Source organism: Cnephaeus nilssonii (genome assembly GCF_951640355.1).
Source record: "Cnephaeus nilssonii genome assembly, chromosome: 13".
NCBI classification, from domain to species: Eukaryota; Metazoa; Chordata; class Mammalia; order Chiroptera; family Vespertilionidae; genus Cnephaeus; species Cnephaeus nilssonii.
In genome coordinates, this window is record NC_137084.1 from 60,213,974 (window position 1) to 60,240,218 (window position 26,245).

Genomic DNA, 26,245 nt, shown 5'->3' on the forward strand with positions numbered 1-26,245 from the left:
TTTAAAACCAACCTGGAGGACTGTGAGGCAGGGAATTTCAATGGCTCTGGCGAATCTGGGTGGATGACATAGATGGGCAGACCCTCCACTGAGCCAGCAGTGCAGCTGGAGGTAGAGGGGTTTCAAGGTGGAGAGACTGCAAAAGAATTTCATAGCAGGCGTTAATTTATTCCAGTCCAAACGAGTTATGCCTGGGAGTTAGGCCTAATCCCAAAAGGCTTAATATGCATTCTGAAAGAGATGAGGTGTTCAGTGTGTGGCCAGCTGTGCCTTACATCAAAAAGGAGTATTCACCACAATCAGGAGCACGACCACAGCCAGGGGAGAAGTTTCAGTGCTGGGGGCGGGGGGGGGGGGTGTTCCCAAGACAGACAACCTTCATATAACCATAGGGAAGGGAACAACAAAGGAGCGAGCCTTCATCACGGCATGACTGAGCATCCACATGCTCATTCTGCTCTCCATTCCTTGCTATATTACCCAATAGCTCAAGAGATTACATGTTGTTGTTTTTTAAAGACTGGCTCCTTTCCACAGAACTGGCAGGCAGGGGGATAATACAGATGACCCCACTGAAATACATCAACGTCAGAGACTTATGCTTGCAGAATGACGAGAAAATACTCAGAATACTGGTAGACGAGGACAGACTGGCTACTGAAGAACAAAAAGGCCCATAAGAAAAAATCAGGCCTGACAAGTGAGGGAGGCAAAACTTACTCTGAAGTATGGAGGAGAGCAGGACAGGAATCCAGATGAGCAAACCCTTATGCAACTCTAGTCCGCACATTCTGGAAAGACTGAGAAGAAGCTACTCATGTTTCCCTGATCCTAAGATTCTGTATCTCACTTTAAAGCTTTAGCAAGTCTGTGGTAAATATTGTAGAGAACAGAATTAGACATGGTTCCTAAAAAATAAATTGCATTCAAAGTAAGAGACACACCTTCAGGTGTCAGACCACATGGGACATGTTCAATACAGAGCTATAAGGGGTACGTACGTGTGTGTGTGTGTGTGTGTGTGTGACATCAATACACACGCATATGATGGCAGACTTCCACAAAGACATCTAAAAGCCACAATTTCAAGAGATTTCCTTCTTTTTCTACCTCTAGTGAGTAAATATTGATGTGAAATCCTTTTGGGGAAAAGGGATGGACAGTCACATCTTTAATCCTTCTAACAACCCCGAGGCAGATGTTACCATCTCCGTTTACAGGTGAGTCTGGCTGCAGGTTCCTTCCTGTTGCTTCATGAAGGATGCAGGAAGGAATGATGGGCGTGTGTTGCTCTTATCTTTGAACTCAAAAGGGTAGAAATTAAGCTGCTGGCTTCAGAATCAACAGATACACAAACACATCAGGTGGCGCCTTTTACATGAATGACAATGGTTGCTATTCCTGTTTCTAACCCGATTCCTCTTTTGGAATTTGTTCTTTAAGAAACGTTAGGCTCGGTAATGAGGACTCTGAAAGCCAAGAGCCCCGTATCCTACAGCAGAACCCAGCATGACTTTCTGTGAAACCGCTAGTAAATTATTCAGTTTTGCTTGAAGCCACTGAATAACTGGGACCAATTTGAAAGCTAATGTCTCAAAACAAGAAATGACCCAGTCCATCCACATGGGACTACTGTTTACCCAGAGCACTGTTAAACTGCCCCCAGCACGTCCACAGTAAATTGGCATGTGGTCTCTGCTAGGAGGTGGCTCATGTCAAAGTTGTATTCCTTTTAAACGCCCATTTTCAGCCTGCTTTCACCAAGCCCCTCTAGTAATTGCCTTCTGAAAATCCAGTTCAAATCCCCTGGGCCTCCTGATGGACAAGGAAGAGGAAAACAGGGGGTGAAAATAAGACCCAGAGGCACCTAAAGGGTCTATTACACAATGTGTGGTGTGGTGTGGTGTGGTGCGGTGCAGTGTGGTGTGTGGTGTGAGCCTGGCAAGTAAAGCCTCAGGAGGCAGCCCTGGATGCATGTTCTGTGAGCCGAAACACAGACAAGAAGGGAGGGAATGGCTATTGAGCACCTAAAATGCACTAGGCATGATGTTGATACCACTGTAATTAGCTAGTTATTAATAACAGGAAAGGAGCAAAGGCATGTCATCTGGGCAGCTTCACCAGGAAGCTGCAATTTCACACTCCCCAGGGAACCCCCGGTCCATTCCCTGCAGATTACTGGGGGAAGGGCCTGGACCGAGGGGAAGATGGGTGCGTGCAGTGAGTCAGGGTGACGTCAGGAACGTGCTTGCTGCCAGTCAAACCTGGGAACAGAGATCGTCCATCAGCCAGAGGGGGGTGGGCCCATTACAAACCCATGAAAATTTGGGAATACATAATCCCCAAACAACAGAGTTCGCTCACACCTGGGCAGGAAAGGTTTCTGTAGACTGGGAGAGTGAAGTGGAGGAAGTCAGCACGAAGAGGCAGTAGATCTTAATGCTGAAGAGCATGAACTCCAAAACCAGACTGGCTGGGTTTAAGTCCCATCTCCTGTTTTGCTGCAAAATAATCCAATGTGGTGTGCACCTGAGTGTCTTGGGGGTGCGAGGCAGTCGAGATGGATGAGCAGGAGTGGCCCCGGGTGGGGTTTGCGGAAGCCGGTCAGCGGGTCCCTGCCGGTTCCTGTAGCATGCTGTTTTTGTGTATGTTGCTGAATGAAACCAACAAGCCCTGAGGCGCCTAAGTGAACCACATAAAGGGGATGGAAACAGAAACCTAAGAGGAACGTTATGCGATCAGCCTCTGCATTTGACAATCATTTCAGTAAATCTCTTTCCAGGGCCACGGGCCCTTGAGGGCAAGGTGGCACAGTGTCTCCCGCTGGGAGGCCCAAGAGCCCTGTCAGCCCTGCCCGGCCCAGGATCTCAGAGCATCAGCGGGAGTCCTTCCTTTCAACAGCTGCTTTGTCTTCCTGAGACTCACTCGGAGGCCCCACGTTCTCAGGAACAGCCTGGCCATCCGTGAGCGCATCGCGCAGCCTCTGAGATTAAAACAGCTCTCCCCCCCCCCCCACCCCCAGATCTCTCTGTAATCAGCAATGACAGAACAGGCACTCGGCAGAGTCCCGGAAATCTGACTTCCAAAAAGGGGCTGCTCCGTCAGGAATCAGGACAGAGCTACCAATGCCTTTAGGATACAACACAGCCCCCCTGCCAGCATGGCCAACCTGCATCAGACACTCAGTGGGCCCACCCAACAATTTGCATCCTTTCAGCAGGAACAAAACCCAACCTGACCTTCCCCTCCAGGACCGCATCTTCCTCGCTGTTTGCTACGTGCTGTAAAAAGCACCATTCCAATTAGAACTCTTATTTTGCTGAGACAGACCAATTAACACACCCTTGCTGCCCTCTCCAGATTCTCTCAAAATGATCTGGTCAAAAAGCGCAATTTTCCTGGAAGTGATTCACAGCAGGGAGTGGGGGTGGGGCGGGGAGAAAGTGTGCAGGGAAAGGGGCCAAGGGCCTGAGAGGGAGCCCCGGGGACAGACAGCGCCTCTGGCAAATCCAGATAAACATCCAGTGGTTAAAGGCTATCATCTCCTTTATTCGAAAAATAAATATTTCACTTTTGAGTCGACATCTTGAAAATCACATTAAGCACAGAGAAGAAATACAGTCCCTTTGGAAATTGTGGACACAGGTGGGAAAAGAGTCATGTTTGAAACAATGGGGGTGGGGTGAGCACTGATTCCAACTCATTCATGATCCCGACGCCCCTCCTCTCGCCAGGGGGAGCTGCACATGGGTTTTAGGGGAGAAAAAGAAACACACACACACACACACACACACACACACACACACACACACACACACCCCGCTTTGAAGTCTGAAAGGCACATGGAGTGGACCATAAGGTGTATGGCACATTCACTGATAAAACGCTCCCTATTCCCTCCCAAGAAAAGTGGAAAAACTTTAATCAAGTCAAAGAGCAGAGAAGACAGGTGCCCCTGCTCAGAGCTCAGCATCGGGAAAATCTCTTGAGGACGCAAGCCATGTTTCCGGGGCTTTCCCCCCTGCCTCCGGCGCTCACTCGGTGATGGTGGGGCGCGTGGCCACGTACACGAACACCACGATCAGGAGCACGACCACAGCCAGCGTGGGCAGCACCACCGTGGTGACCTGCTGCCGGGCCTCCTGCATGGCCTGCTTCCGCTCCTTCTTGTCCTTGGACGTCTCCTTCTTGGGCTTCCCTTTGAGCTGCCGCATCTTTCCCGGGGGATGCTGGGAGGGCGTGTCCGGAGAGGGTTTTGAAGAAAAGGCCACACTCCTCTGGTCAAGGCGCGGAACCTGCTGCAGAGAGAACGACGGTCAAGAACGAATGGAGTGAAAGGAACGAGAAACCGTAACATTAAAGGCAAATGCTAAGCTAGGGGGAAATATCTGCAACTTGTAAGGAGTTAAGAACAGCAGGGGTCAGCGTCAGCCCCGCTAAGTGTGGGCGGGCGGGGAGCTGGATATACCAGGGTAACACCGCCATCGGCGTGGCCCAGCGGCACGCACGGGTGTGTTGTGAATGGGTCACGGTTGTGCTGAGATAGAGCCTCTCAGCCCCTCGGGCGGCTGGGCAAGGCCCTACGTTCCACAGAAACACCATCACTGCGAAAGCACTCACCTCCCGGCCTCCACTCCCAGGAGAGGGGGGCACATTTCTCCTTTCCAAGGCTCTACCTGCTTACTCTGCTGTGCTAGATTCCAGGCTCCCCAGCCAAGCTCCAGGATCACACCGCAGACAGCCTGCAGACTTCCGGCCCGTGGCTGACCGCCTGCCCGGATGCCTGATCTCAGGCCGGGGCAGCCTCTCTGGGACTGAAGAGGGCTCGGAGGCACCAACGTCTCCCATCTTCCATTGGGTCCTTTACCACCCACGCCAGCCTTCCAGAGTGGAATCTGGGTCAGCCAATGAACGGAGACGGCTAAGCCTGTGGTCCTGCCACCCACCTAACCTAGGGTTCTCAGCTCACGGTTCTCGTAAGTTCTGTGGCCCGGGGAGGGTGCTCGGGTGGTGAAGCAGTGCAGACAGGGGCCTGGGGAGGAATAAAATCCAGGATAACTACAGAGCAACAGCTCTATACAAGTCTGACTCTTAGCTTTAAAAAGCAACAGAGTGCTCGCCCAGCCCATGTGGCTCAGTGGTTGAACATCACCCTATGAACCAGGAGGTCATGGTTCGATTCCCAATCAGGGCACATGCTCGGGTTGCAGGCTCGATCCCCAGTAGGGGGCATGCAAGAGGCCGCCAATCAAATGGTTCTCTCATCATTGATGTTTCTCTCCCTCTCCCTTCTTCTCTCTGAAATCAATTAGAAAAGAATATGTAGCCCTGGCTGATTTGGCTCTGTGGATAGAGCGTCATACTGCGGACTGAAGGGTCCCAGGTTCGATTCCGGTCAAGGGCACATGCCCGGGTTGCGGGCTTGATCCCCAGTTGGGGGCGTGCAGGAGGCTGTCGATCAATGATTCTCTCTCAACATTGATGTTTCTATCTCTCTCTTCCTCTCTGAAACTAATAAAAATATATATTTTAAAAAAAGAATATATGTGTGTGTGTGTGTGTGTGTGTGTGTGTGTGTATCCTATCCTATATAATAAAAACCGAACGGCGGAACGACCAGAATGACCGGTTGACCAGTCTCTATGACGTGCACTGACCACCAGGGGGCAGGCACTCAACGCAGGAGCTGCCCCCTGGTGGGTCAGTGCACTACCACAGTGGGAGCACCGCTTGGCTGACTGGGATGAGCGGCTGCTCCCACTGCAAACCCCGGGCTTATGGGCAGGAACCCGGGCTCCTCGCCCCAGACTCCTCCTCCTCATTCCCTGCTGCCTCCTCTGGACAACCACAGGCCGTGCAGCATCACCGCCGGGCTCGCAGGCTGGGAGGCAAGTTCGTGGCAGCTGCGGGACTGAGGCCTACTCCACCGCCTCTCAGTGCTATTGTCCCTGGACCCGGCCCTGACCGGGTCCCCTGGAGAGGCGAGTGCTCCAGCTCCACAGAAGATGCCGGACCAGGGAGCAGCCACTCAGAGGGCGGGTCCACGGGCGCTCAGCTAACGGAGATGAGCGGCACTCCCACAGCCAGCTGATCCCCGCAGGCCACACACCCCCACCAGTGCGTGAATCCCGTGCACCGGGCCTCTAGTATACACACACGAGCACATATATATTTAAAATGCAACAGAAATACACTTCGGCTGACTTAAATTGAGGAGTTTGCTCAAAGGTCTCTGGCAAGCCCCAGGATCCCAGAAAAGCTGGAGGACCAGACTCAGGAAATGAGCAAGACCGGAGACCAACTACACCATAGGCCACGAGGATGCCACAGGTTGTAGCACCACCTGGACACGGGAGCCACAGGCCCTGAGGCCACTGCCTCCACCCTTGGAAACCTGACGCAGCTGCTGTCACTGCCTCCAGGATGAATTCTGCAGCATCACCAGCTCCCATGTGCATCTGACCAGTGGAGCCGAGGCCCAGCATGCCCCCAGCCCAGCCTTCCAACCTCCATCGTAGGTGGAGTATTGAAGGAGTGGGCATTGGATATGGGGCAGAAAAATAAAGACAAATGTCCATCCTACTCTCCCGGGAGACGAGCATGGAGTTAGGAGCTCTCAGAGGCAGAAGAGCAGTGTGTGCCACCACTCCTCTAACCAAGAGGCTTTGTAACAGGATGCTGTGTGCCCCGTTTGTCCTAGGGCAGCGGGGGGCCTGCCCCACCGATGAGGAAGATGACACTGACATCTGAGTGACCGTGGGAGGAGGAAGACTGTGGAATGTGAACCCAGAGTTGGGAAAGGTCTCACTCACATGGTACCTTCCTGTGGGTAGAACGATCCTCTCTCTTACTGTATGGACCCCAGAACTGTTTCTGTATTATCCACAATCAGGCAGAGATTCTTATGTGCAAGATGACTACTATCACTTACTCCCTTGGGATGACATAATGCCAGCCAAAAGCAACTATTACAGGTCAGGGCGACCCCATTGGGGCAAGTGTGTGATTTCCATTAGGCTTTTAAAAATACCCACTGTTACTTTCTTAAGACCTGACAAGTGTAGAAAGCCCTGAGTTTACCAATTCTGCTTTTCAGATCTTTCAAAGAACTTCAGACAGAGCTGGCTGCAAACTCAGAACGTACCCCTTGCTGGGGCAGGTCACCTCACTTCACTCAGCCTCAAGGTCATCACCTGAACAATGAGAACAACTTCTCTCATGAAGGATGGCGCACAGGTGGTGTCTACCCACGCTCAGAAAAGCAGTCGGGCTGGCTGAGCCCGACAGAGCCGCTTCCTCTCCGCACCCCTCACCCGCTCCGTGATCCTGGGCAGAGCTCACTGAGCTTCTCTAAGCCTCAACCACCACCTGGGAGGAGGTAACAATGACAGCGCCCGCCCCCTCCTCACAGGACCGCGGTGAGGATGAGATAAGAATCTGGGCCACATGGTGCGTGGCCCAGAGAAGGCGCCAATCCACCGTAGCTGACACTACTAACTCCCCCAACAGCCTGTGCGTCAGACAGAGCAGGCTTACTACCCCACTTTAGGGATGAGAAAACCAAGGAGCAAGAGGGAAAATGTCTTGTCAGTGTCAACCCGTCTGTGTATACTCTCAGTGGCTTCTCACAGAGCAGTGGGCAGCCTCCCTTGTCCAAAGCTTTGAACCACGGCCCACTTTCTCCCTGATACACCCTCACAAAATCGTTTTCAAAGATGCAAGCCATTAGCAGCACTGATTTGTAGTCATTTTCCCCTTCAGGCTTGTGAATAAACGGAGGACCCCGCAGTGGCTGGCACAGGACTGGCCACAGGCAGGCAGCCCCGGGGACCCAGAGGAAAGAAGGCCCCGGAGCCCTAAGCGGTTTGGCTCAGTGGATAGAGCGTCGGCCTGCGGACTGAAGGGTCCCAGGTTCGATTCCGGACAAGGGCATGTACCTTGGTTGCGGGCACATCCCCAGTAGGGGGTGTGCAAGAAGCAGCTGATCAATGTTTCTCTCTCATCAATGTTTCTAATGCTCTATCCCTCTCTCTTCCTCTCTGTAAAAAATCAATTTAAAAAAAGGGAGGAGGAGGAGGAGGAGGAGGAGGAGGAGGAGGAGGAGGAGGAGGAGGCGGCGGCGGCCCCGGCATGCTGGCTAGCAGCACCAGCCCTGTTTTCACCCAGCTCCTTTCGCTGCTGCCCGCGTCTCCTCACGTGGCTGTGGTTGACATTCACAGGAGGAGGAGGAGGAGGAGGAGGAGGAGGAGGAGGAGGAGGAGGAGGAGGAGGAGGCGGCGGCGGCGGCCCCGGCATGCTGGCTAGCAGCACCAGCCCTGTTTTCACCCAGCTCCTTTCGCTGCTGCCCGCGTCTCCTCACGTGGCTGTGGTTGACATTCACAGGCCCCAGCTGACGTGATGACCAGCTCTTGACATGTGTAACACGCAGTTCCCGGAGGCTCGGAAAAAGGCCCTGAGTTGCTGGCGACAGCGGAGGTTTGGTCAGGATCTAAAGGACACTGTGGTCTGAATTCCGGGTTCTTCTTTGGGCTAATGTGGATGGCCTCCTGTCCTCCCTCACCTGTGCTGTGGGCCTCAAACCACAGCCCTGCTCTCCCCGGGGCAGAGCGTCAGGGGGAGCCCATCTGAGATGACACATGAGGAGCAGGACAGGGACCAGCCAGGACGAAAGTGGGGAAGAGCAGCAGGCAGCGGGAGTGAAAGGACTCCCCGATACATCCTCACAAAACCATTTTAAAAGATGCGAGCCATTAGCGGCACTCTGATTTATCTTCCCCTTCAGGCCTGTGAATAAACTAAAATGAATCTGGAGGAGGTGGGGGGCGGGGGGCAGGTAATCCAGGGGCTCGCAGACCATGGTGAGGAGTCGGGTGTTATTCCAAGAGCAGCCTGAGGCACGGAAGGGCTTCACCCCGGGAAGCACACGTCCTGTCCCCGGAGAGTGGGGCACAGGGAATGCAAAGGGAGGCTCTTGGAGCAGGTCAAGGAGGGAGGGTCCGTGCTGATGGAGAGGAGGGTGGAGTCAGGTCATATTTTTGGGGGGTACAACTGACAGGACCTCCTGACAGATCAGACACAGTGATGAGGGAAAAGGAGGAGTCGCAGGTGGCCCTAAGGTTCGGAGTTTGAGCAACTGGTGGGTGGTGGTGCTGTCTCACGAGATGGAGGAGGACGGGGTGTGGATTTGAGAAAGGGCATGAGGTGCTCCGTTCACACCTATCCACGTGTGGGGACGCCTATCAGACATCGCCATGGAAACATCAAGGCGGCGATGAGGAGCTCAGAGAGTCAGGAGCTCAGTGTGGGCTGCAGATCTGTATTAGCGAGGTGAGCTCAGTGAGGGCAGGCAGGAGGAGGAAAGGGCCTGGCGAGGGCCCTGCAGCACCTGACCGTCAGAGGACAGGTAGAGGGAAGCCAGCACCGGAGCCCGGGGAGAAGAGGCAGGTGTAGAAGAGAATGAGGAGTCCCCGGGGCCACGAGAGTCAGGAAGGGCACCAAACTCCATCGAGAGGCAATGAAGCTAAAGAAGCATCTAGAGGACTTTGCCACGTGGAGATGTGACCTGAGTAACGTCAGTGGAGGGAGAGTGAGGGTTCAGATGAGGCGTGGACCACAGACCGTTACTTGTCTGAGAGAAGAGAAGCTCGTGCCAGAATGTCAAGGCTCACACTGCTTCCTCCGTTGAGAAAGTTTTGCCCCTAAAAAGATGCCAGCTGAACTAAATCATGCAGAGTACACCGCTGATTGACATTCTGGAGCGCACTCCTTAGTTTCCTAACGACTTGTGATCGATCGATGGTCCGCACGCCGACACTTCGAGCAGCACGCCGATAGACCCGGGTCTGAATTTCTCCCAGAAGAACACGTGGGGCCGAGAGAGAAAGGAGAGGATGTCTGAGGGTCCACAGAATGGGATGCAGAAAAAGAGAGAATGGATTCCGTAGGACAGCTTCGCCTGTGAGAGAAGCACAGGCACAACTTCGAATCCAGCGAGAGGGGAGGTGGAGGAGACGGGTACCGGAGGCAGGTCTGTTCTGGTGGGAACGGGAGGCATCTATGTCTCAGTGAAGGGAAAGGGCTTCTGCCTTAAGTCTGGCAGTTGGGAAGCAGGCCTGAGCAAAGAGGAGGCATGGCCCAGCCAGCTTGACTCAGTGGCTGAGCATCGACCTATGAACCAGGAGGTCACAGCTCGTTTCCCGGTCAGGGCATACGCCTGGGTTGCGGGCTTGATCCCCAGTGGGGGGTGTGCAGGAGGCAGCCGATCACTAATTCTCTCTCATCATTGATGTTTCTCTCTCTCCCCCTCTCCCTTCCTCTCTGAAATTAATAAAAATATATTAAAGTAAAATAAAATAAAAAGAAGGCATGAAACAACCCTCTTGCAGAGTGAAAAAGCCAACAACATAGCAGGGAAGCACCAGTTCTTCTGATTGATGCTCTTAAATGCTTAATATCCAGGTCCCACCTCTTCCTGTCAAACGGTCTGGCCTCAGCCCACTGGACCAGATGGTCCTCTGGGCCAGGAGTGGCTCATCCAGACTCTGCCGGGAGCTTTAAAATGTGTGGCTTGCCTTGGAAAGGTAAGCGGGGCCTGTATTTCAGAAATCTAAACCAAGAAACAAGAAGGGACACTGAAGTTGGACCGTCACACAGATGTAGGCACCGTGGAAGCCCCCGATGCCACATGCACTAGACAATAGAGGAAGCCAGGTGGGGAGAGAAATGGGAGCAGCGGGGAGGACCCCCTGACTCGGAGAGAGGGGACTCCGCTCTTGTCTCTCTAGTGCAGTCCCGGCAAGGCCCAGCTCTATAAAAGCTTCTGTCCTTAGGTTACGTTGACCTGTTTCTGTATCTTACGATAGACACCGCTTTTACCCTGAGCTGGCTCCAGTGGACCTCTGTGTCAAAACAGCCAGGCTAAAGTGATGAATCCGCTTTTACAAATGGGAAATCCATAGGCTTGCCACCGTCACAAAATGAGGGAGTGGCGAGGTCAAAGGTCAAACCCACATCTGCCTGACCCCAAGCCTAAATAGTCCCATCCTTCTGTGCCAGCCGCACATACCTTCCCAGCCCTTTACCCACTGTGGGGCCACGTCATTGCTCACCAGTCCCCGGCAGAGAGGAAGGCAAGGATGAGGCTCACACGGCACAGCCTGGCTTCTTTCCCGCCAACCAGTCCAGGCAGGTTGGAGAAGACCCTAGATGAGTTCCTGCTTCCCAACCGCAGCCGCCATCTGGCCACCCCACTGCCTCTGGGTCCCCTAACCAGGGAAACGGAAGATGTCACAAACAGCTGAGTTCCACGCGATTCTAAGGAAACTCCACTTGTTCTGCCCCCTCCCCATCAACACTCACGGCAACTGGTCAGCCCTAGACATTCCAACTGGTCCCCAGTATGTGGGGGCAGGGAGGCAGAGAGAGAGCGGGGGAACACATCCTTTCTGATAGAACTGTTGTTAAATTCATAATTTTTCTCCGATTATACCATTCCAGTCTTTTTTTCTATATATGTGTACATATGTGTGTGTGTGTATATATATATACACACACATATATACACACATTTAATTCTTTATGTATATTTTTCTCAAATTTAGAGACTATAATGGGATGGATCCTACTAGGGAAACAGCAGGAGCAGAGGTAAGAACAAGGGTCTGAAATCAGGTTTGAGCCTCAGCTCCGCTGGGTCTAGCTGTATGACCTTGGATAAGGTACTTAATCTCTCATGTCCACTTAAAATTGCTCATTTCACTCTAAACACAGAAGGAATAACAGTTTTGCAAGATGGTTATTTTTACCCATATTTTACATGAAGAAACTAAGATTCAGAAAAGTATGGTGACTTGCCTGTGATCAAAGACTAGTAGGAAAGCAGCACAGTTTCAACCCCGGTGTTAAATCATAATAAGCACTCATCTAGTATTTAATGAATGAACAGTATGAGGATTTGAACCCAGACCAAATTCCAAAGCCCAGAATTCCTCTTTGCGTGACCCCACTGACCCTCCCAGTCTCCCCACAACTAAGAACAGCAGCTATCAGGCTACCGCCGCAAAGCCCTTACAAACACACAAACCTGACGACACAAACCTTCCGGAAGAGATAACTGGCTCAGAGAAGGCCCCAGGTGGCAAGTCAGCAGTGCCGCTGGGATTTAAATCTAGCTCAGAAACTGCTCCTCCCACCCCACACAGCTGCCTCCAGGTGGCCGGGCCATCCCTGGGAACACATCCCCCGAAAATGATGGGACTAAGAATCAGGAGTCCGTGCCTGGTTCTAGTCCTGTGGTCGGCAAATTGCGGCTCGCGAGCCACATGCGGCTCTTTGGCCCTTTGAGTGTGGCTCTTCCACAAAATACCACGGCCTGGGCAAAGAAGTGGCGTCAGAAGAAGTTTAAGTTTAAAAAATTTGGCTCTCAAAAGAAATTTCAGTCGTTGTACTGTTGATATTTGGCTCTGTTGGCTAATGAGTTTGCCGACCAGTTTCAGTCCATCAGCTCCAGAAGCTGCAGACACAGGGAAAGTGTGTGAGAGGGAGCCCAGGCCCTCCTGAGCTGGTCTCCCTAAGCAGCACGCAAAGCCTGGTCCTTACACCCACACCCCTGCCCCGATTCCTGGAAGGTTTCCTTGCATGCACGCCCCCGGCTGTGCATCAGCCCTGGGTTTATTATTTATTTATTTTTATTTTTTTAAAGAATAGTTTACTGATTTTGTTTCTTTGTTTTGTTTTTTAGAGAAAGAAAGAGAGGAGGAGAGATAGAGAGAAACATCTACTGTCTGCCTCCTGCACATCCCCTACTAGGGATCGAGCCTGCAACCCAGGCATGTGCCCCTGACCAAGAATCGCACTGGCAACCTCCTGATGCATGGGAGGATGCCCAAGCAACTGAGCCACCTGGCCAGGGCACTTCAGCCCTGGCTTTAAAGATGCCCCACATCCTGCTTGACGTCCCAGGTGGGCCAGGCTACTCGAAAGGCCCAGGAGGTCACAGGCTGTTGAAGGGGTGCCCGCCGAGCAGAGTGTGACCTGCCTGGTGACGATGTTAAGGGGCTGTGGACGGTGTCAGTTGCACCCCCACCTGCCCGCACAATCAAAGCAAGTGCAGACACCAGACGCAGGTGGCAGCTCCCCCAGAAGACCACGCCCAGGGATGGAGGACAGAGGCTGCCCACGGACTCTCACTGCCATCCTCTCCTCAAGTGCCACAGCTCGCCTGTCCTCAGGAAAGGCAGCCGAAGGTGCTCCAAGAAAACAGAGGCATTTTTCTCGTACTTCCAGATCGGGAACTCAAATGAATAAACAACACACAAGAACGTCTATGTGGGAGGGTCTCTCCCTTCCCTTCTCGTAGCTGCATCGTCACAGCGTGAGCGTTGGAAGGGCTGGACTGCTCCACGCTCCGTGCTAGGAGCCGGGGAAGCTGCCCTGGGACCAGGGAAACATAAATTGTGTGCTTGAGAGAGAGCAGCGGCTCTGCGGTTCATCAAGTGTGCTGGCTTCACTTTATGTCCCCGGTATGTGGCCATAATGGGCCTGTGATCACTTCACTCCAGTCTGCCGCAGAGAGTGGGGGCAGGGGGCGGGCAGGCTGCCAGGAGAATTGTGCAAGATGGGACTCCTGACACCCGCTAAGCACCTGCTGATAACACGAACGCCTTCCCCGGGAACACAGACATGAACCAACAATGACAGCCACACGCGGGCCAGCTCCAGGGCCGGCCCCTGCGGACCAGCCTCAGAGGTGTAGGGCGGGGGGGGGGGGGGCTCACGAACTGACAGCTAGTGGGGGGATCAGAGCTACAGACAGACAGAAGCCGACGGAGACCCACACACGTGCACTTACTTCTCTCACCAAGGGCAGAAGGAAGAAGAAAATGGGTCATTTCGTGTCAGCGGAACCTTAAAAAACCCGAGAACATGAAAGAACCTTTGGGTAGGTTGCTAATTATACATCAAAAGCTAAGGTTCTCAATACATTAGATCGCATTCCTTCGGCACACTGGTGTTTATAAAGTGCTTCCCGTGCATTCGGTTCATCTTCACGGCAACCCTGCTTGTTACGTGCTGTTGTCCTCATTAACAGGAAAAAGGAGAATACCGAGCAATTAAAGCTCCCGTCAGGGCTCCAATCCCCCCTCCTGGCACTTCTAGGATCTGGGCCCTGAGCAAGTAACTCAACCTCTCACACCTTCGAAGACTCTGTCTGTACAAACACCTATCCTTCAAACACTTTTTGAGCGTCTACTCTGTGTCAGGGAACGTGCTGGGGGTGCAGCTGTGAGCAAGAGGGGCAAGATGCTGCCTTCATGCAGTTTACAGGGAAGGGGGGAAGACTGACAACTGACCAATGAATAGAATACGTGTCGGATGACGCTATGTGCTGCGGAGAAAATAAAGGGAGGCGCGTCCAGGGGCTGTAAGTTTAGAGCAATCAATCAGAAGGCCTCACGAGAAAGTGACACTGCACCAGAGACGCAAAGGAAGCGACAGGTGCAGATTCCTAGGAAGATCTCCCAGGAGGGCAGGGCAGGTGCAAAGGCCCTAAGGTAGCCCTCCCCCACCCCCTCTCCAGCCCCAGCAGGTCTGAGAAGCAGCACTGGAGGGGGCAGAGGGCAGCATTGAGAAGTGAAGACAGAGTGGGAGCAGGTGGAGGGCAAGACGGTGGCCACCAGAGGGCTCTGCTCGTATCTAAAACTGAACAGTCAAGACTATACCCGGCAGAGGGGTAAGGCTGAGGCAAGAAACCAGTGAAGATGCTAATGAATGACTCAGGTGACACATGGCAGCTTGTGCCGGGCAGGGGCAGGTATGGTGAATGTGGTCAGAGACTTGAGTGAGTGCACGCTGAAGGCAGAGTCAGCCTGAGCTACCAGCAGGCTGGAACTGGAGTGTGAAAAAGAAGACAGACTGAGGCTCTGTGTGATGAGCACGTGGAAGCCTGGAGGTGCCATTCAGGGAGCCGGGGAGATGTGAGGGGGCGGGGTGGGAAGCATGGACACGTCAGGTTTGAGATCCTGTTGGACATCCTGAGCAGGCAGTTGGAAGAATGAGTTGATTCAGGGAGATGGCTGGACTGCAGGCAAGAACAGGGGAGCTGTCGATGCGGAAAGCCTCGAGGCCGGTAAGTGAGTGCAGACAAAGAAGGGGGCTGAGAACCAAGCCCTGGTGCAATCTAACGTGTAGATCTTGGCAAGCGAAGAGGAGTCAGGAAAAGAGGCTGAAAGGACATGAACAGAAGGAGCTGGCCAATGGACGTGGCCACCTGCGGCTGATGGGTGATGAGAGAACAGCTTGGTGGAGAGGTGGGAGGGGAAGATGTGAGTAGGTCTTAGAGTGGGAAGGAGCAGAGAGAATGGAGACCACAAGCAGGCAACTCCTCTCAAGACAGGACTCAGAGGCTGAGAGTCTACGCGGAAATCCCAGTTCTGCCATCCATCAGCCCGGTGTCCTTGGGCAAGTTACTTCATCTTTCTGTGCCTCAGATTTCTCATCTGAGAAATGGGGACAATCATCATACCTAGTGAAATGATACATGGGAATAATGCCTGGTACATACGAAATACTATGTGGTAGTTGCCATCATCACCCATCACTGTCATCATTACAGTCACACGTCACTTCATGACGGGAATATGTTCTGAGAAATGTGTCACTGTGTGAGCATCATACAGTGCACTTACACACCTAGATGGTGTAGCCTACTACACACCTAGGTATATGGTGTAGCCTATAGCCCTGTGCAGCATGTTACTGTACTGAACACTGTAAGCAATTGCAATGCGTTGCACAACGTTACAAAGGCTATGACATCACTAGGCAACAGACATTTTTCAGCTCCATTATTATCTACGGGACCACCGTTGTACATGTGGTCCATCACGGATGGAAACATTATTAGGTAATGCATCACACTATTATAAAAATAGGGTCAGACTTAGAACAGGAGGACAAGTGTTTTGTTTGTTTGGACGGTTACAGAACGTGTGCATTAGAGGGAAGACGGACCAGAAGGAAATGAGGGAGAGAGAAGCACCAGCTGGGACTGGCCCTGCACTGGGGCCCGACGTGGAGGCAGGAGTTGGTGCAAGTTCTCAGAGGTTCTCAGGGAAATGGGAAGAGTGTCATCAACTAAGGATGCAGGCTGAGGGAGGAGAAGTCTGAGAGAGAGAAGCTATTAAATAGCTGTCCGGGAGGGGAGAACAAATCCACCCCTGCAGTAACCACAGGACCAGAGCCACCTGTGGTCAGAGGTACAGATCTCACAGGGGGGTGAGGCAGGTGCAGGTACAGGGCTGGGGGCTGGGGATGCTGGATTTAACTAGTGCATGGGTTCTGTCAGGCCCGGATGACACAGTGAGAGAAACACAATGTGAGGGTTGCATTAGATCACAAAAGCAAAGTGACTGGCACAGGACCGGGCCTCTGAAGCCCTGCTGTTGTCCCCAGAGCTTAAGTGTCCCGTCCCAGGAATCCCCTCCCCCCATAGCCACCTTTCCACCCCCACAAACACAGGGACTTCAGGATCCGAAAACTCTGCGGGACTCTCAATTCTGCTCTTCCCGCCCCTCCCTTTTCAGTTCCAGGTGCTGTCACATTTCTCAGGCCAAGATGTGATGAGATGACACCTCTCCTGCTTGTCTTGGAGAACAAGGAAGTTGTGTGAGTGCCGGCTGGTCCCCACTCCACGCTCCTTCCAAGAACCCAGGCAGAGGAAACCCTGGCTTTCCAGGGACCTGCCCTGCAATTGCTCAGAGCTCCCGAGGTGCTCAACCACCAACTCCTCGCACACGAAGAAGAACGGTGGGGACACAGCCCCTTTGCTCCCAGACACGTACCACCATCCTCATGTTCTATTGGCAGCGTCTTCATTAAAAACCAAGATATCACAAGCGGCGGCTGTTTATGGCATCTTTAAAATGAAAAATTCAGCTCTAAGCCAAATTACAGCAAGTTAATTACAGAGCCTGGCGGATGGCAGACATGCTGAGAAAGAGTAAGTTAATGACTGAATCATCAAACACAAACAACCTCACGCACTCAAGAACATACATCTGGGCCTTCACAAACAAGGAAGCTGGGGGTTCCCCCATCCGGCGAGGGTCAGTCTCAAAAAGAGGCGGGAACGCTCACTCATCCATTCATTCATTTATTCAACAGTGCTGGGACTAATCACACAGTCATTCACGCGCCAATTCATTCATTCAGTCACTCACGGAGCGCCAACCACATGCCAGGCACAGACGAACTGGCTGTGAACAGGCAGACTGATCAACCGACTACTCCATCGGATCAGTCACTGATTCAGCAAATACAGGACAACCGTGATGCCCGAGGACTGTCCTGGCAGTGGGGATGGAATAATGAACAACAGAGTCCCTGCTCTGAAGGAACACACGTGCTAGCAGAGAGAGCTGGGCAGAGACGAATAAACAGGAAATATGTCAAGGAGTGAAGTGCTGTGAAGAAACACAAAGCAGCATAAGGTGACAGAGGAGGGGAACGTGCTGTAACACAGAGAGTGTTACAAGGGACCGCACCCCTGATGAGAGAGCAGAGGCTGGAAGGAAAAGCAGGAGGAAGCCTGGAGCAGACGAGGGGAAGAGGGGCCCTTGGCCGACTGGGACATGCTGCTGATGTCCAGCGAGTGAGAGAAGAGCAGAGGAGGCCCGGAGACCCATCCGAAAAGGACTCGACAGTCCACTAGTGAATGTCTCAAAGCTTCCACCATAGGCCTCGATTGCTGCCAAAATTAAAATATTCTGCAAAATGCAGACAGTAAACCGAGCTGCTATCAAATACTTACACAGCAACTTGTCTGTGTTCTCAAGTCTCCACAGGGTGGATTCGGGGGGAAGGGAAGGAGAAGGACCCCATCAGACAATGAACTTGGCTGTTGAAATTGAGTCTGTCGCTGTGTGATAAGTATGTGGCTTTTATTTCAATGCCACCTCTTTTTGCTGAAACTTAAGCTGGTTTACCAAACAGAATGGTCATACAGATGGTTTGGGAAAAGGGCACAGAACAAGAAGGCTTTTGACCAACGAAGACAAGACTGACTGATTCTGCCAGGCCCAGGGAGTCCCCAGGTCAGCAATGAGCTAGGTCCCGGAAGACCACTGCTGCTGCTAAGGCAAACGCAGTCACGTCGTGGCCCCTTTGAGAGGGCGTCTCCGAGCCACCTTCAACTCCGCCTTCCACCACTACCCCTGCCACCCCCCCCCCCCCACTTACCCACCACAGCCCCATTCTAGGGGCTGTATTCTCCCCCTCCGTACTGATTCCAGATTCCACATCTCACCCCACCTCCCGATGAAATAAATGCTGCACAGACACACATGCACTCCGAACTCCAAGCCTGCATGCTCTCCCTGCCCTCAATGAGGCCCTCAATGTCTCTCCCCACATAGCCTCCTGCCTCCGACCTCCTGGTTCCTCAATCTTCAGACGGAATGACTCCACTTAAACCAAGCCGTGATCTTAGCCCCCTAACTAAAAAGCCTTCAGTGGCCCCCAGTGCCAACAACAGTGCAGACTTGGCCTGGCCTTCCAGGCCCCGTGTGCCAAGCCCAGCCCTGTCAAGCAGCTGGACTTCTGCATGTAGAGGTAGAACAAGTCAACGTGTGCCTAGGACCATGTCTTTCCATCTTGGCTGGCTTTAAGTATTCACACCACTGAGAAAACTCCCCTGGTCCCCTCAGTCAAAATCAATTGCCCTTTGCCTATTCTTATGCCTTTAAAATAGCCCTTCTTCTGTTCTGCCTGTTTAAAGAGTTGATCACCTTCTGCCCAGCTTCCCCTGAATGACATAAGCCTGTTCCTCTTACTAGTGTTTGGGGGTTTCCCAGATGCCTCCCTTCTCCCGTATACCCAGCATCAAACTGTTCCCCAAGTCCTCCAGTCCCTTATCCTAAACATCTTCCAAACATTTCCCCTCAGCCCCATCCCCACCACCCCTAGGTCAGGCCCTCATGAGGATTCTATAACAGCCTCTTAACCTGTGCCTCCCCACCTTCCCTTTCCACTTTCCTGAGCCCTAAATAGTACAAACATTTCTCTTTTTCTTAATATGTTTATTGGTTTTAGAGAGAGGAGAGAGAGAGAGAAACATCGATGAGAGAGAAACAGGGATTGGCTGCCTCTTGCACAACCCCTACCGGGATCGAGCCAACAATCCAGGCACGTGCCCTGACCAGGAATTGAACTGGCGACCTTCTGGTGCATGGGATGGCGCTCAACCGGCCAGGCAGTACAAACATTTCTTTCTTTTTCTTTTTTAATGTAAGAGAAAATTTATTTAGAAAGTCACAGAAGAGGAAGAAGAGGGCTTTAGGGAAGAAGTTACAGAAGTAAAAGAAGGGCTCTTGGAGCTTAGGAGAAAGAGGCAAGGAAATGTGGGGTTGGGGAGTAGAGGAAGTGGGGGGATGAGGAGGTGGGGTTGAAAAACGGGAAGGAGAAAGGGGAGGGGAGCACACGCTCCCTGGAGGGAGAGTGCACTGGGTCCTCCATCCTAAGGGCTTTTAAGGGCAGGGATTTAAGGGATAGATCCCAAGAAAATATTATTAGCTTTCTAGGTGTGACCTTTCAGGATCACGGTGTCCACTGATTGGTCAGCACCAGAGGGGCCATTAATCAATGCCACTGGTCCTGAGGTCAGCCATGGCGTCACTTGTCTGGTTTTGCTGTTTTCCTGGGCCTGGAGCTGGAACACAACTAAGGCCTAGATGTTATCTCTAGGGAGGAAAGGTCTGGACGTTCAAAGCGCATGACCGGTGATATGAAAGGTCAGGAGATCCAAAATGCATAACCAGTGACATGCTAGGGGAGGGAAGGTCACCCTGGGGGCGAGGTCCCGCCTTGCAATTGTGCTTTGCTAGGCACCCGGGGCTTTCCTCCCTGGTGACCTTCTGTACCCGGCCCATCATCCTTTCTCGGCTCAGGTCTGTCTACCTACCTACCACAGTTCATTTATTTTCTTTATTATTATGAAATATCTGAAAACTGATGAGAAAAAGGTAAATATCTATATACTTACCACTATAATTTGGCAAATTTAATATTATGCCACAGTTTATTAAAGCTTTTGAAAAGATATTACACTTAATCTTTCTTTTGCTCCTTCGAATCCCTTTCTTCTCTGTCTCCTTCACAGTTTTAATTGCCAATTTTTTTCCATTTTTTTATTAAGGTATTATATGTGTACGTATCTTACCATTGCCCCCCCACCCCACTCCCATATATGCCTTCACCCCCCAGTGTTTTGCGTCCATTGGTTATGCTTCTATGCATGCATACAAGTCCTTAGTACAAACATTTCTAAATCCTTCTAAAATCACTGCCCATGAAGGCAGGGCAAAGGATACTACCTGCCCATCCCACACGCTTTTCCTTACCAACAAAACAGAATATGGTAATGATCGTGAAGAATCGCTGTCGAGGTGGATGCAGGAGATGTATACATTTTCTCTAGCAAAGGGGTACAGATGATTCATTTAAACCTCTTATGTGTTAAAAGTCTAGTTGTTGGAACGTCTTAAGTGAAAACACCTCCCTGCTGTAAGTATCGTCACACTTCCTGGTTAACAACCAACCAAACCATGCTAAACTGATCATTAGAAAGACAAGCTAATAGCTACTGATCATTAAATATCTAGATTCTTAGCAATAAAAAAAGTGTCACAAATTCAAGATGGCATTAGAGCACTGTTTGCGGTCCCCAGGAACCCCAAACACACACTGCTCCACAGGACCCTGAGACACACACCGCTGAGCCAGGTGCGGCAGCTGAACTCCCAGTGAAATGTGAAACACAGTCATCCATACACTCCAACAGGGCAGTCATTTATCACCAATCGCATTTCAGGAACTTTTAATAACGCCTCTGTAATTACTGGTGGGTGGCCTGCAGTCATACCTTGAACTTGGAAGTCTGTGGAATTTTGAGTCTCACACCCATAGAAATTGATAAAAGAACTTGTGTGTCTGAATCGGATCACCATTCTCCTGCCATTTGGGAGAAGCCTTCAAAGCAGAGACCGAGCCTACAGAAACCCTGCCGTAAACGACAAATCGGATCCAGTGCCTACCCAGGGGAAAATTCCACAGGGGCGTTCGAGGCACCATCTGGCCCCTGGCCGCCCTCCAGCCCCCACCCAGCCCAGGCCTTCAGTGTTGCGGCCACAGCAGCCCTCCAGGCAGCAATCTGGGCACGGCACGATCCTGCTGACTCCCGGCCTCTGTCTCCAGCAAACCTATTACGATGCTTGTAATGGAAGAAAATAGCTTACATTTTCTTCTCTGCAGCTGTCTGAAATGCCCTGTTCTACCTCTTTCTCCCTGTCGCCCCTTCCCCTTGGCAAGCTCTCCATTCAAGGCCTATCTCAAAGGTAACATACCTTGGAAGCATTTCATGACTTCCCAGTCCCCAAAGGGAGTGAAGTTTCATCCCTCTGCTCCATGACAGCTAGTGACCAACTCCACCACAGTGCACATCACGCTGTATTAACATAACCCTGCCTGGTATTCCCACTACAGTCTTGGCTTGTAAATCATCAGAGTGACCCACCAAACCGGTAGCATAAAAAGTTTCAAATTCAAGGTCATAGAAAAGTTGCCTTAATTTGAGGCCATCGTGCACCAAAAATAAAGCGGAAAACTCAGTATTCCCATTAAATACCTTGGATGAAAGGCCTGAGGAGAATGGGGAGCATCACTCAACTAAGAACTTCTGTTTCAGGTGTGTGGCTGCATATACATGGCTCCACAAACACACACACACACAACAGTATAGCTCAAGAGTAAATAAGGAAAGCAAATAGGATTCAGGATAGGAGAAATGTGTCTAAAAAGGAAAGCTGTGTGCTAATATTTAGTGTGTTTCTTATTTCCCCTGTTGAAAATTGGTCTTTTCTTCTACCAGCCTGGAACAAGTTTTATTCGTGATTTCCTAAGCTAAAATATTGCACACATTTTTATATCAAAATATTTGGGGGAGAGTGCTACTTGGAAAGTCGCAAGGGTGTTATAATTTTGGTTGATTACATATTGGTTATTCACTTATTCATGATCCAAATGAAATAGTGGTCCGCCTCTGTGTTGTAAGAGTTGATATTCCGGGGTGTGGAGGAAGAAATCACTCCCTGTACCATTTCCCAGGATGCAAGATCCATTCTAAGTATACCTTCGTGAGCAGTTATTCTACTGCAATTGGAAAATGAAAGCCATTGCTACCTGCCCAGGAAGTCAACAGCGAAAGGGAGAAGGTCTTACAAGCCACCTCAGTGGGATGTCAGCAGTGCTGTGGGACCTCCAGCCAGGTCTGGGGCCCAGACGGTGCGGTCTCCCCGTGGGCCATACTGGGAGTAGGGGATTCGTCCAAGAGCAGGAGGTGGTCACTCACAGGGTTGACAAAGGGGGTGAAATGATATGACAAGTGCCTTTAGAGATCTCTCTAGGTCCCAAGTGCGGAACGGAATGGAGGGAAAGTGGACAGGGCAGCCAGTTCAGAGGACTTTGCGGTCACCGAGGCAATGACTCCGTCGCTGGACTTGGGCGGTAAATGTGGAGGGCAGCAGATGCATTTCAGAAGCATGCCTAGGACTTGGTGATTTGGAGGAAGAGAACGGTGAGCGACTCCCCAGTTTCTGGCTTGAAAAAGCAAGTTAACAGCTGTGCACCTTAATGACATGGTGGGGGGAGGAGGGAGGGTCTGGAAAAGGTTTTGTGGTTGGAGGAATCAAGAGTTAATATTTAGAATTGTTAAGCTTGAGATGCCCATGGGATATACAAGTTTTCTCACTGATATAAAGGGTATGAAAGGGCTACACAGGACAGAGGTGACATGTGGAGTGGTGGATTCCTGGGGCCGTTCTTACTGGTGGCCCTTTCTGACCTCCTCTCGTGGTGTTCCAATGTCCACCTGTATGCCAGCCAAGGTGAGGTACACATGAGGAGCTTATGGGACCAAACTCAGCCAGGACATGATGGCCCCCAGGAGTAACACAGATACCAGCTTTGGGGCTAAGAAAACAGTAACTTTTCACAGGAAAATGGCATTTGCATCACACCACAATTGGAAATAAAAAAATGTAAGCTATTTTCTTCCATTACAAGCATCGTAATAGGTTTGCTGATTTCTCGATACTGATGTTTTTCAGTAGTGCCAGTAGGTTCTTGGTATCTAGTCCTGCACCCTAATAAGTACACCATTTCAAGTACCACCCCGTTTGGGGGTTCCAAGTTAGAGTCTCCCCTCGGAAAATCTAAGGGGGCATCAGATGTGGAGGAAGGTCTCTCTCAACAAAAAGCCCAGAGAAGACGGCCTATTGTAGGAAAACAATGACTCACTGCAATCCCATGCTGCTCTCAGTTAATACGCCTCCTTCTGCACCAGAGCCTGTTTCCTATCATGTCGAGCCTCGTTTCCAATTCCCCCATCAGAGGACAAACCAAAATGTCACTCGACAATCTGCTTTCTAATTAAACGCTGAGCCATTTTTATAAAGTCACATTTAACTAAACAATCCCACATGGCCATAGAGCAGTGAGCCGCCGCCTTGATTGATGGGGCCATTTGCAATGATTGAAAGGAGAAGGGAGGGAAAGAACATCATGAGATACAGCCAGATTAAGCTGATCAAACCTCTCTTAGCGTCTTCCCGTTCACTCGTAGAGTAACACAGGGCAGCATGAACGTAAATTAATGAAGCTTCCTGCATTTCAGTAAGCCCTAACAAAAATAAAACTTACCAGACTGACTGGAAGGTCTTGGGAGAAAGATATCCACAGACATCTACTTTCTCAAGAAGGCAGCCTGTCTGGGGTGCGGGGTGACACCAGGGTCAGACTGCATCTCCCAAGAGATCCAGGCTCCCCTCCCCAAAAGAAACACGGAGGGTGAGTAAGAGACAGGTGAGAGACAGAGTCAGGTTTTGTGACGGCAGCAGGGGCTTCCACGGAGAAGGACCAAGATGGTACGATGGTGCAGAGGAGAGAATACCCAAGTTCCTTCACACTGACGATGTGACCCTCATGTAAGACACTGAGCTGCTGAGTCTGCTTCCTGCCTGAACACGAGAAGTGACCATGTGTCCTGCCTGCTGGCTAGGACTGGGGGGAAAAGATCCGATGATGTGTGTAGAAGTCCCTGTAAAAAGGGAAGAACTCTACAGCTATGAGAGACAACTGCTGGTGACGGTGAGGTAGGAAAGGCTGGGACAAGGCCTCGAAGAGGATGGTAACCGAGAAAACTAGTAGAACTGGTAAGGAATGTCTTTGGGATCCTTAACAAGCGCAGTGAACAGTCTGAAATTAGGAAACTGCTGACGCATTCATTTATGCAAAAATGTTTGGAGCAAGGAAGTGGGTTAAAATGCAATCGCCCACTGATTAAAGCAGCTTGAAGAGCATACAGGATGGATGCCAGCAGATAGGAGGACCAAACCCCAACCTCGTGCAAGGCCCATTCACCACCAGCCTCAGGGAGGTGGAGGCAGGCTGGGAGCCAGGCTCCCGCAGTCACTGGTTTCCTGACCTGCCTGTCACCTCCCTTCCCTCCCAGCTTCTGGATTATGGCTCTTAACATGGGCTCAAATTGCCCATGAAAAAGAAAAATCAGATACAAAAGCTTTCCTCTGAGCTTCATTTCACCAACAAGCCAAAACACAAAGGACAACTAGAGAAGATTAGCCATTTCTGATGGAAGTTCAAAGAACAGAACCAACGTGAGAACGCGGGGAGAGGTGGAGGTGCAAAGGGAGCCCACACAGCAGCTGACAGTCTAGCCGGCAGGAGGCCGATTCACTGTTCGCTCAATAAACATTTAAGGAGCATCTACCACGTCCCAGGCACAATTCAGGTCGGCCCTCGAGGAGCTTCCTGGAAAAACACACAAACAGGCAACGATAATCAGGTTGGAAATGCCAGGATGGGGAGGTCACAGAGGAGGAGCCCCCACACTCAGCACAGCTGTGGGAGAAGAGCAGTCCGAGGAGGGGCACAAAGAAAACGTGAGGCCCATACAATACATGTCAGTAAGAAGGAGACAGTATTATGGGGTCTCAAAGGCAGGAGAAACCACTGCCAGCGGGAAGGAACCGAAGAGCCCTCATTTCCAGGGAGGCAGCGTTTGAGAAAGGCCCTGAGGGATGGAAGAATGTGCCAGGCAGAGAGGAGGGGTGAAATAGGACATCCAGAACCAGGCATGTCTGCGGAACGACAGGGATCGGATTCCCTCCCCACACGTGGGTTTCCCTGATAAGAGAACCTAGAGTAGATATGAATTGACGTCTCCTTACCTTTTCTTCAACTTCAAGAATTGCTGTTTCAATAGTTTCAGCAAACCGATTTCCAGCAGAGGTGACTTGAGTTATTCCTGTTGAGAAATCAGAAGAAGAGGTACAATAGGTTTGGGGAGGCTACCCTTCCACACACCCTATTTTTGGGACATCCCCCAAGTCCGTGCTGAGAGGGCAATCACATGGCTCCCCTCCCCCAACTGACTGAGTTGGGGATGGACGTATCACCATCAGCCGCACTGCCCCCTTCCGCCTTCCCTCCTGTGAGAATAAAGACTTGCAAACTTAGGCACACCGCAGTGAGCCCGGATTCAGGGAAACAGACACACCACACACACACACACACACACACACACACACGAGATGAGCAGGACCACGCAGCCCTGAGTTAGAGGGGCCTTCCAGCTCCAGTTCCCAGCAGGCGGTCAAGCTTTGCTCCCTGCAACTCCCGACATTCCTACAACAAACACTACTAACTTAAGCTGGTGCCAAGGCATCTCTTTTCCCTGCAACCAAAAATCGCTGATTTAAAAATAAGAGATCCAGGGTTGAGGCTAGAAAAAGAAACAAAAGTAGAGGGTTAAGAAAAAAGGCTTCTGAAACAAAGCCTTGGAAAAAAATAAAAGATGAGAGGTGACCCGGGTCTCTGAACTACCGTCCCGTAATATCTGACAGGAAAGAAAGAGGCGTGTGAGACCCAGAGAACAGACCCAATAAATAATTCATAAAATCCCAGCAGTGTTTAATAGTAAGATGGAAGCCCAGATACTGGAGAAAAGGGACTCCTAATATGGGTGTTACCCACAACCAAACAAAATAAATGAAAATTCCATTGACAATACAGAAAGGCGAGAGACTGAAAAGTGCCCACAGTAAGCAAGGAATAATTGAGTAACTATACAATGCCCATCGTTACTAAAGTAAGAAGTGTAACAACTCAGTCTTGA

The 26,245-nt window shown here is 51.2% G+C and overlaps 1 protein-coding gene across 13 annotated transcripts in view; it reads right to left on the bottom strand.

The window, feature by feature from the left end:
* Positions 1–3,528: 3,528 nt before the first annotated feature.
* The window catches only part of SMCO4 (single-pass membrane protein with coiled-coil domains 4), a 64,265-nt gene continuing 41,548 nt past the window's right edge, over positions 3,529–26,245 (bottom strand). For 8 of the 13 annotated variants that reach the window (XM_079787146.1, XM_079787148.1, XM_079787145.1 and 5 more), the window contains exons 2-3: positions 25,299–25,375; positions 3,529–4,298 (exon numbers count right to left, since the gene is read on the bottom strand). In XM_079787146.1, coding sequence (XP_079643272.1) covers positions 4,035–4,214 — 180 coding nt within the window. In that variant the 5' untranslated portion in view covers positions 4,215–4,298; positions 25,299–25,375 and the 3' untranslated portion in view covers positions 3,529–4,034. The remainder of the gene's footprint in view (positions 4,299–25,298; positions 25,376–26,245) is intronic. The other 5 variants (XM_079787141.1, XM_079787142.1, XM_079787140.1 and 2 more) reach the window with 1 other exon arrangement.